Here is a 10571-nt window from a genome sequence, read left to right as displayed (position 1 = left end):
TAGTCTTCAAACTGTGATGGGCAGTTTGGGTCACAATTTTACATAAATTTGGCTGACTGGGATTCATTTCAGACCTGTATGATCCGACTGCTTGGGGTTTTTGCCCCCCACCACATGATGCAATTAAAAAATTGTGGATTCATCCGCCGCTGAAAATAGTCCCCAACAAATACACTATTTATTCCTGTTTGGCTAACAAACATAGTGTCAAGGTGTTTTGGGGAAATTACTGAGCCTTTTTCGAAACTGCTTAACTGATCTTCAAGATTTAGGGCAGTGATACTCAACTTAAGGGCCAGATCTGGCTCATGATACAGTGCCGTGTGGCCCGCCACAAAATTTTTAATTCACAGTAAAAATGTATTCATTTACACTGGCAATTTTTTGTTGGACTTTGAATGTTAATAAAGCACCCAAGGGCATAAAAAAGAGATTGTTTATCAGAAAAAGCCCAGAGAACACTGGTCTGGGCTAAGCACCGAATGTGTTAAAACACCTCTGCATATAGCTACCTGACCTGTGTAGTGCTGCTGCAACTGAATTTACCTCTTGGCAAAGATGAGCAAGGACAACAAGCACTGAAAGGTTGAAAACAGGCAATTATATTATATAAAACAGAATATTATTGTTTGTTTATTAACTGGCCCCTGGTCTCCTGTCATTTTGCAAAAGTTGCCCCTTGGTGACGCAAGCTGAGTATCCTTGATTTAGAGTAAGTCCAGACCGGGGTAAGGAACTTGCAAAGTATTGACAAACAAACTAACACATTGTTGTGTTTGGTCTTTTTTGTTGACGATAAGAAAAATATAAAAGAAGAACTATTGTTGCTATCAGTGATGGCTAAAACCAAGCACATAAGATCCAGCTTGTAATAAACCAGATTAATCCTTTAAAGGTCTCGTGTGTGGGATTTAGTGGCATCTAGCGGTGAGGTTACAGATTACAAGAAACTGAAACTTCTTCTTTATGCCAAGCATGTAGACCTACACTGGCCAATGCGCAATCATGAATGGCCCTTTCTAGTGCCAGGGTTTGTTTTTTCTGTTCTGAGCTACTGTAGAAACAGCATGGCGGACTCCTTGCAAGAGGACCTACTCTCTATGTAGATATAAACACCTCATTCTATGCTAACAAAAACACAACCAACCATTCTTAGTTTCAGGTGATTATACACTAAAGAAAACATAGTTATGAATATTAGATTCCGTTTCTGCCAATATACAGCCCTCAAGCCTGAACACTGGGCCTTTAATATAAAGGTTTTTGATAAAGAATTGTGGGTGACTGCCATCCACTGTAACTACATGGCCCTGGTTCTAGTCGCTGAATCCCTGCCAGTATCATGCAGTTGTGTAGTTGACCCTGACCTTTGACCTCTATGGGGAAAGGGGGTAACAGAGATCATTTCTCCTTTGGGAATCTACAGGATATCCCATAAACATAGACTTCCTGGCCGACTGTGTCGTGGGAGGGCTGCAGGAAAAAAAAGAAAAGAAAACAAAAACCACATGTAGATCCAATAAATTCTTTTTATCGATTTTCCAATAAAAAATACATTCATACAGAAACTATTTTACAAAACAATTTCAAATGAAAAAATCTTGTTATGCCATAAAACAAACAAAAATAGAGCCTCATATTTTTATCTCCATGTTTATCCAATAAAGATTCTCTAGCTAAAGATAGGGCGTCTTTGAAAAGTTGAGAGAAAGAAATCACATGGCAAAAAAACAAACAAAAACAAACAAACAAAATAATACTAAGCGGGCAACAGAATGCTAGATTATGACAATTCAAGTGTCCAGAACAATTCACGTCTGAATTTTTTTTTGTTGTTTTGTTTTGTTTTTTTTGAAAGATGATAGGCCACAGGTGTATACGCAATTGATGCCTTTTTTTAAACATACATCTGCTTTACCTTTCTCCAATCAAATCAAAAACAAAGATGTTACAGAAGCAAATGAAGGAGAATGGAGTGTGTCTATTTTACAATAATTCTTCAGCCTCTTGTCTTTATTGGTTCATCTTTAGAAACAACACACTGCACTTGTTTTTGGTCCCATACCCTTTCAAAATAGAAGCTTCCTTACAAAATTCTCTTAGTTTACAATGTACATATCTTTTTCATTTTTGACATTTCTCAGTGTACGGACTTTCTTTAATGTAGACCAGGTTCACATGTACAGCTGTGAGACTGACCACTGAGTGACAGCCATCAACAAGTTTCATGACCACTTAAACCAGCCATACCCTTAAAGCAGATTTTTTTTTTTCAACACTCCCACATGTCTTACTTTTCAACAAACATATTATCCAGTAAAAACACTGTGGCTCCAAAATGTTTTCTAGAAACAGGGAAAATGGTGATGGAGATCATCCGATTGTGAAACTGAGAGGAATTCGATAAACTTTATCAACCCACAGAGTGCGTTGAAGTCATGTACAGTTAACTAAAGATAAAACATGCATATAGTGAAGTCGGTACAGACATACATCTGGTCCTGGTTTCACCTCAGTTCACCTGCAGACGCATACAGAAACCTCTAGGCCTGCAGCACAGCTCAGCTGAACTGGTTAGACCGGTTTTTGGTACCATTTAGTCAGATCACGGGTTGTTTAAACCAGGGCTGAGTAAAGATACTGACTCACCCTGAGGGCGAGACTCACCAAGACATACAACACCAAAACAGACTCATGATTGAGAATGTCGTCATCCTTTTCTTTAAAGACTGTAAGCTTTTGACACATCGACGGACATAAATGGCCCCAGCATAAATGTTTTCTTAGCAGTAACTCTAATTTGACACAACCATGGAGGCTGAGCATGCCACATATCATGAGAACATATTTCCAAGACTCTGTACCTTTGACACTAAGTTACAGTCCGACTGAAGTGCATCCACGCCACTTTATACTACATAGTAGTAAACCTTTACAAAACTGAGTCGCTTTTTCAAGTGCTCCAAGATTTTGTCTCAGACTCGGGTCATTTTTGGAGAATATGATTTAGTTTTGAGATAGTTATGATATGTTCAACAAAGAGTGCACAGTAATGTAAAAATGGCAGTCATTATGAAGCTGATATTTAGTTTTTTTTTTCTTCTTTTTTTTATTGAGGAGTTTAGAGGAGTCTGGGCGAGACAAGAGGGCAAAGGTGCGACTGTATGGATCAGAGCCTTTATAAAGCAATTCAATAACGCACTAGTGCATTCGCAACCTCCGTTTGGTGTGTGTGTGTGTGTGTGTGTGTGTGTGTGAGAGAGAGATCTATTTAACAGGACAAGGCCACTTACATAAGGCATCCGTAAGGTCAACAGTGCATTTACAGATAGAACAAAAGAGAAGAGCAAAAGTGAAGAAAAAGGAACAAAAATCCCATGATCAAGACAGTTGCCAAGCAATAGTGGTATCCCCAACTTATCAAGAAAATAAAAAACAAAATGACTGCCTTATGTGTTTTGTACAATACTATGATATTGAGTAATATGAAGGTAGCTGCTCTCGAATGGAATTTTGTTGTCCTATAAGCAAACAGGTGAGCAACACATCCCCAGATCCCATGCAACTTCTGTTATAATGGCAATAACTGTTTGTGTACAACCACTGTTTTTTTGTTTTTGTTTTTTAAGATACAGAGCTTACACAATGGACAACAAAATGAGCTTTATAGCGTGTATGTTTTGAGACAGGCTACGTAATACATTGCACATTTAATAGCTGCACTAAACAAAACGGCCTCCCGTGTTTGAATAGGGAGCTGTAGTTCCACCTCCGGGCAGAAAGGGGGCGCTTTCTAGCACATCAGCTCCACAAAACAAGCCCCTATTCCCCTCCACAGCCAATAAACTCAATCAGCACAGACAGAACCCTTTTTTTTTTTGCTTGCATTCATTCTCAGTGAGACCACAGATATCCCCCCCTAAAACCTCCCTCGCATAACATCACACCCTCCACGTCATTCACTCGCAGTTCCACAATGCAAGCTCCATCCGCTCCATAAAGCCAGCACAGGCATCCAGTCACAGGCACTCACAGTCCCCATGCGCACAGGCAAACACACTGTCATTAGAGGAACAGCACCCCCGCAGGAGTCCCATAATCCTCCAGGAAAAAAGCATTGAACACCATACAGAAGAGTCTCTTCCCATCTTCTCCAGCCCAGATTTTTCCCGGTTTTAAACTCTTTTTTTTTTTTCTCAAGTCTCTCCCCGCCCCCCCCCCCCACACTTCTCCGTAAAAAGCCTTTCAAGAGCAATCTCCACAGCGAGGTGTTGGAGGCACTAAGTATGGTGCAAATAATAGCCTGCGTTGCTTCATGTTTTTCCACTGACTGGAACACGGCGGTGCCCCTGTTAACGCTTCCAGGACACACCGGCCTCGCTGATCCCCCACAGGTCAGGACAATCAACTGGAATCATCCCTCAGAGATCTCGACATGGAGGCCATCTTAGATGTGCCTCTTCATGTGCAGCGCCAGGTGGTCAGAACGGGAGAAACACCTGAGAAGGGGAAACAGAAAGAAGATTTAGCTGTTGGATTTAAAGGAACTGTATAGAACTTTAACATTACAACAAACTACTATTTGCTATGTAAAGATATAGTGGAGTAATGGCGTCCTTAGAAGAGAATGAAATCACGCTCCCTTTGTGAGTGCTGTAATCTGAGCTTCTCTGTTCTTTGTTGTGGTAGACGGTCTGGCTAAGTGTGCATGTCAGTGCACGTGAGTCCCTGTGTGTGTATCCCATTGGATGGCTAATCACCGCTAACACTGTTGGCTCTGTCAGCACTGTTGCCATTGTTAGCACTGTTCCTGCTGTTAGCACCATTAGCACTTAGCTGGCGGCTCAACCACCTCCACGTTAAGAGCTGTGTGCAGACAATCCTGGCCCAGATTCTGAATCATAGATTCATTTACAGCTCCTTTAAGAATGAAAATGTTTTATATAACTACACTGTTTTCTTTTATCTAGACATATTGTGAGTAGAGAACAGTAAATAAAGTTATTTCAGCTTAAGCTGCCTGTCACAAGAATCGGAAAACGTGCTGTTTTTCAGAGCATTCACGTTTGTTGGCATTTCGGTAGTTAGGTGACGGAAATTTCTGATTTCTTCTTTGGCGAATAATATAGGTTTGTCCAATGCTAATATCTGTCATTACAAGAGCCACCTAAGTGATAATAAAGCTCCGCTGGCTCACTGAGATGTTGCCCTTTCTTACTCTCTCACAACACCTTCTGGCTTCTGCTCATTAGCGATCCCCATTCAACCCTTCGCTCATCTCTTTGTACTCGTCTCTATTTTCATCCACCCCATTGAACTCAACCCCATTCCATCAGTCTGTCCTTGACCCTCACTCACCGCTCCACCTAACATGTCATTTCCATCAACTAATTCACATACATAAGTGGTGGTCTTTATCAGTGAATGAGAGCTTAGCACTAAAGGTAAAGGGAAGGAGATTACAGCTTCAATGTGATGTTGGAAGTTAATATTCTAAAAGGTGGCGTGAAATCAAACATTTTGCTCAAGAGACATTACTTGTTGGAGGTCGCCCAGGTTACGTGACCATTTACTGACTTCCCAGCGCTCTCACCTGTCGCAATGACTGCATTTGAATGGCTTTGCTCCAGTGTGCTTCCTGAAGTGTCTGGTAAGTTCATCGCTTCGTGCAAAGCGCCACTCGCAGCCCTCCCATGAACACCTGTAGGGCTTCTCACCTGTGAATATCACCATGGGATGAAAAAATTAGCCTTTATCAGGAAGAACATTCTTTGTCACAAGGTGTTGAAAGATTCTAAAAACACTTTTTGTCCTTTAGAAAACCCTCAAAAACCTGTTTGATGAGAGTTCACCTTTCAATGGGTTTGCAGACATGATGGTATTTTGTCAAGTAACCTTTTTATCTCTTTGTGACCCTCTGATTGTTTGCCGTAGGACACATTTTGAGCTATCAATCAAAATGTCAGAATATCTGAAGTTTATATATGTGGCCAATATTTACAGTTCTTACTTATCCCCGAGGTTTTACAATGCTGATTTCAGAGGAAATATGAGCCTGTACAAGCAGGCGCTAAGCAGATTGAGCTGACTACTGTAAGTTGAAGAGAAAAACAACCTCGTGCCTTGTGGGTCTTGAGGGCTGTGGTATGCAGCTTTAAGGAGCTGCTCGAGTAGACGGCTTATGTAATGGGGGCGAGCTGCAGGAAAAAATAGAGCCTGTTCTTAATGGTCCTGAAGGCCATTAACCATGTGGCTAACATGGTCAGTGAGGGATGCCAGGAATGTGACTTCCTCCGTTAATGGGCAGCACAGCTGTAAACAGCCTGGCAGAGGTCAAAGGTGACTCTGGAAACTGGTCACATTTGAACCTCGGAAGAAATGCTGCAAGTGTCAGATTCCCATATTCTTTTTCTTTTTTCTCTCTCTCGTATGACTGTAAAGTGAAGGCAAACGGGAGTCTTTTTCCCATGGTGAAATCTGAGAACTGTTGATTTGTTTTCAGGATCCACATCCTCTGGGTGCTGCTCGGCCACAAAGGAACATCCCTCCCCCTCCCGCCTCTCGCTCTCTGTCTCCCTTCCCCCTGCATGAAGTCATGTTCCTCTGTGTGAATTAGGTCACAGTTGAGGGCATTCCTCCTGACAAACTATTCAAAGTATGTGGGAGTGTTTTTCAGCACTTCACGCAAGAAATCAACACCTAAGTTGATTGTGCTCACACTTTCCTGTGGTTTGCACTCTTCAGATGAGTTTTGTGTACTTTGCAAAAAAGTTTAAAAACCTGATGTCATAACTTGTCAGGGCAGTACCCCCCCCACCCCAGCGAGTTTGCACTCGTGACATTTGCATAGCGGTGATAAAAACATCTCACTGTCAAGTATCTTTACCTGTGTGCGTGCGCTGGTGTGCTTTGAGGTGCGAGCTCTTGGTGTACACCTTCCTGCATCCGTTGAAGTGACACCTGTGCACCCGCCTCCTGCCGTCAGGCGATGCCTCCCCACTGGTCAGCCCCGACCTCTCTATGCCCCCAGTCCTAATTTTCCCAGGTGAGTGCAGCACAGTCTGTATCCCACTCCACACCTGGGCAACAGAGCCCTCTTTCCCCAGCTCAGGTGAGGACGGGGGTGTGCTGATGATGGTGGAGCCCAGGTCTTCGCCACCGTCTCCCAGAATGTCAGCCAAAGAGCTGGAGGAGAAGTCGAGGGTAGGGGAGAGCTCCTCGGAGCTGTCCGAGGCCTCGCTGCTGGCGTCGGAGTTGAAGCCGCCGGCATCGAGGTGCTGGCTGTCCTGATTGTCTTCCTCCTCCTTGATGTGGGGGATCTTTGGGTCCGACTCGTTTGACTTGTCCCCGCAGGCGAGCATCAGCTTGCTCCACAGGTCCTCCTGGCTCTCAAATTTGAGGTCGGTGGCCGAGACGTAGGGCTCGCTCTGGAGGTACCTTTCAAGCTCAAGGCATGTCTGTGTGGAGGAAAGACGAGATAGCAGTGAGTTTATGGGTGCACAGGGCCTGAGGCCTGTAACACAACGCTCCCCTTCAACAGGAAAGTCCCTAAAACACCAAAAAAAAAAAAGTGATTTGTTTTCACGGGAAGCACAAACTCCTCTCTACGCTGTGTGTATTCTTAGCAGCAGCAGCAGGAGGGGGAAATGCTGTGACACTGTAACACTACTGGCCCTGCTTCCTTCCTGCCTGCAGGAATGAGGCAAGACACAATGTCCTATGCAGAGGATAGTCAAGTACGTTCTAAGGGTGCCCTCTGAGGCCACATCAGGGAAGATTACAAGCACCGCATTTCCTTCTGAGAGCATGCAAGAACAAGGTGCTTTTACCCGCGAACGCTTGCACGGTTGCGTGAGTGTGTACGCGGGTGCGTGTAGGTGTGTGTTGGGGTCGGTCATAAAATTTACATATGCTACAGAGCCCCCCATCGGGTTAGAGAAGTGCTTGTAGATCTTTTAAATCTATCAATTATTCAACATAATGTGGATTTAATAATGCATTTGGAGGCATCGCTAGAAATAACATAGCGCACCAGGGACCGAGAGGAGGGAGGTCTGGTTCACGGGGGTCCATAAAAAGCCTGCCATGAATACTGCAAGAGCCGCTGTGGATTGTGGGCTTATTTTCTTTGAAAAGGAAGTGAGAGAGCACTTCCTCAACCCCGCTGCAGTCAGTGAGTACAGGCCAGATACGAGGGCTGCTAACAGGCCTGTGCAGTTTCCTAATGGAGCAGATTACAATTTGAAGCAAAATTTCATTATATTAGAACTGAATCGAGCAGCGGTGCCCACAGCTTGAGGTCACACGATAAATCTGAAGGGCTGCAAGATGATTAACAAGTAACAAAATCTCCTACAAAATATTTTTTTGTCTTTTTCAGAAGACAAAGTGAGATAGTGGTGAGTTTGACCTCTTCCAGCCGCTTAAATATCAAAAATAAGACTCATAGAAAGGGGGATATCCCTCTTTGGCTGCTCATAAGTCAGTGGTGCATGCAACATAGAGCATGCGTACAACAGTGGGCTATTTCCAAAGCGTGCAGACTCAGAAGTAACCTTGATGCATTTTATAGAAACATTAAAGCAACAAAAGGACAAGCAGCAACAATATTAGACTTCATAGCAATATCATAACGGTTTAAAAACTTTGATAAAGAATGCTAAGGTGTTAATAAATCATATACTTAAACTCAGGAACAGATTTGAGGTAGGGAAATGTCACTTCAAGTAATCACAACTACACTTTATGTCTAAAATAGGACTGTAGTGGGAACATCGTAGTAATTTGGTAATGAGAGAGAGTGCATTCAAGGCAAATGTTTCTCGTCAGCAGTGCTGGATAAATCCCAGGCGAGCTTTAAATGCCTGGGAGGGCGACTTGGCCCGAAGCCCGAGGAGATCTGATAGACGGAGAGATAGAAGACTGAAGCGTGCTGCCAATTCATTTCATTTCCCAACCCGAACAAGAAGCGACTTTCGCCCTCCCCTCGTTTCCAGTATAAAACTCCACTGCTCTGTCATCCAGGGGCCGCTTTGTCGAGCCAAATTGGAATAGAAATCAGTCTCTCTCTCTCTTTCTCTGTCAGTCTGTCACTCTCTCATTCGTGTGTGTGTGTGTGTGTGACAGCGAGCAAGAGCGAGCGAGACGAGAGGAGAGGTAGAGAGAGAGAGTGGAAAGAGAGGAGAGGAGGAGGAGATACGCGCAAAGACGCACGGATCGCCGTTCAGTCGCTAAATCTGCAGCGCAGTTTTTCTTTAATCACGAGCCGATGTGCCTCTACAAGCTGCGCGCATGAGCCGAAAATATCTGCATCAATATTTTCAACAGCAAACCTCACCAGAGAAACATCTATTATAATGCTGAAAGCGGATTAAAACTATAAGTCAGTTCAAAGTGATCATAAGGATATTATGGTAATAAGAAATGAAAATAGTTCCATTGAGTACAACAAGGTACCAAAAAGTCACAGTTAGAGCATATGGAAATTTCATAGGAATGTTGAAGAGATGTGTCATTAAGGGAACTTGCATCACTTCCCCAAAAAAAAGCATGCAAGGCGACTTTTAACAGGGGAATTGATATTATAACTGTTGCACTGAATCAAACGTGGAGCTACATAAACAACTTTGACATTTGCACGTCTGCGCGCAGCTGTCACTGGAGCGCAAGTTTCCCGAAATCAGCCCACATTCCTCGCACCTCCACATGAACCAATCGCACGGGACGATCTGTCAAGCTCAGATGGAGGGAATGCCTCCTTACCTGCTGCCAGTACTCTTCCAGAGATGGTAAAGCTGAAAAGTATCCGGTGTCGTGCACAATTTGGAGCTCCTGGAAGATGCTACACATAGGGATGACATCCATTTCACTCCTAAGATGCAGCCACAAGTAGAAGCGAATTCAAGCTTGTAGGGAAAACGAAGCTTGTCGTGGTTAAAGAGAAGCTGGAGTCTTGGCTGTATTTGCATGTATGATAGTCTGGAGTCGTGCGCTTCGAGTGGAGGTTTTGAGCGTGTGACGCACCGAGAGCGCACAACACTGAACTCTCCAAAAGTCCGTCAGCGCACTGTAAACTTCCCCCCCGATTCAAAATTACAGACAAACCCACCCCCATGTGATTACATTACGTTTCGGCACGTCTGCCAATGGGCTCGCAGGAGCGCACCACCCGCCTACCAGACCACCCCTGGCCAATGCTGAGCCAGAGCCGACTCATCCTGTCTGTTGTGGTTGGTGCGCGGTCCGAAGCGTCTCCGGCTCCCATTGGGCTAAATCAGCGCTATTTTTAGAGCGCTATATAAGCCGGAGTCCTCTCGTACCAAAACGAGGAAGTCGACTTTTCTACTGAATCGAGTGTGAGTCGCTCTGGAGAAGCGCAAGCCGCAGGAGAAGCGCAGGCTGCTGGCGGCGACTGTGAAGCGATGCTCCAGTCTCTAAATAGAAGCACTTCTTTGTTGTTATTTCATCACACATACACCACGGACATCGTTGCCCTTGGCGACTCAAGCCTTCTGAATGTAAAGTGGAAAAGTCTGCCAAGACAAACTCACATTGGTTGAGTTTTTCTCCTG

General features: G+C 44.0%; 1 protein-coding gene across 1 annotated transcript; it reads right to left on the bottom strand.

Moving 5' to 3' along the window:
* Positions 1-1513: 1513 nt before the first annotated feature.
* LOC126382528 (Krueppel-like factor 6) lies at positions 1514-10081 on the bottom strand. Its single transcript, XM_050032443.1, has 4 exons — positions 9763-10081; positions 6887-7457; positions 5594-5717; positions 1514-4499 (listed from the first exon to the last, which is right to left on the bottom strand). The coding sequence occupies exons 1-4, from the start codon at positions 9862-9864 to the stop codon at positions 4448-4450; spliced, it is 849 nt and encodes a 282-aa protein (XP_049888400.1). The 5' UTR covers positions 9865-10081; the 3' UTR covers positions 1514-4447.
* Between the last annotated feature and the right edge of the window lie 490 nt (positions 10082-10571).

Source organism: Epinephelus moara, chromosome 21 (assembly GCF_006386435.1).
Source record: "Epinephelus moara isolate mb chromosome 21, YSFRI_EMoa_1.0, whole genome shotgun sequence".
Taxonomy (NCBI): Eukaryota; Metazoa; Chordata; class Actinopteri; order Perciformes; family Serranidae; genus Epinephelus; species Epinephelus moara.
This window is presented reverse-complemented; position numbering and strand designations above follow the sequence as displayed.

What these genes read in the sequence shown, in the direction of transcription:
- LOC126382528 (XM_050032443.1), bottom strand. Translation starts at nt 9,864, where the DNA reads ATGGATGTCATCCCTATGTGTAGCATCTTCCAGGAGCTCCAAATTGTG. An exon ending in TGGAAGAGTACTGGCAGCAG is followed by an intron (nt 7,458 to 9,762) that starts GTAAGGAGGCAT and finishes TCCTCCACACAG; the next exon opens with ACATGCCTTGAGCTTGAAAG. An exon ending in ACACCAGCGCACGCACACAG is followed by an intron (nt 5,718 to 6,886) that starts GTAAAGATACTT and finishes TGATATTCACAG; the next exon opens with GTGAGAAGCCCTACAGGTGT.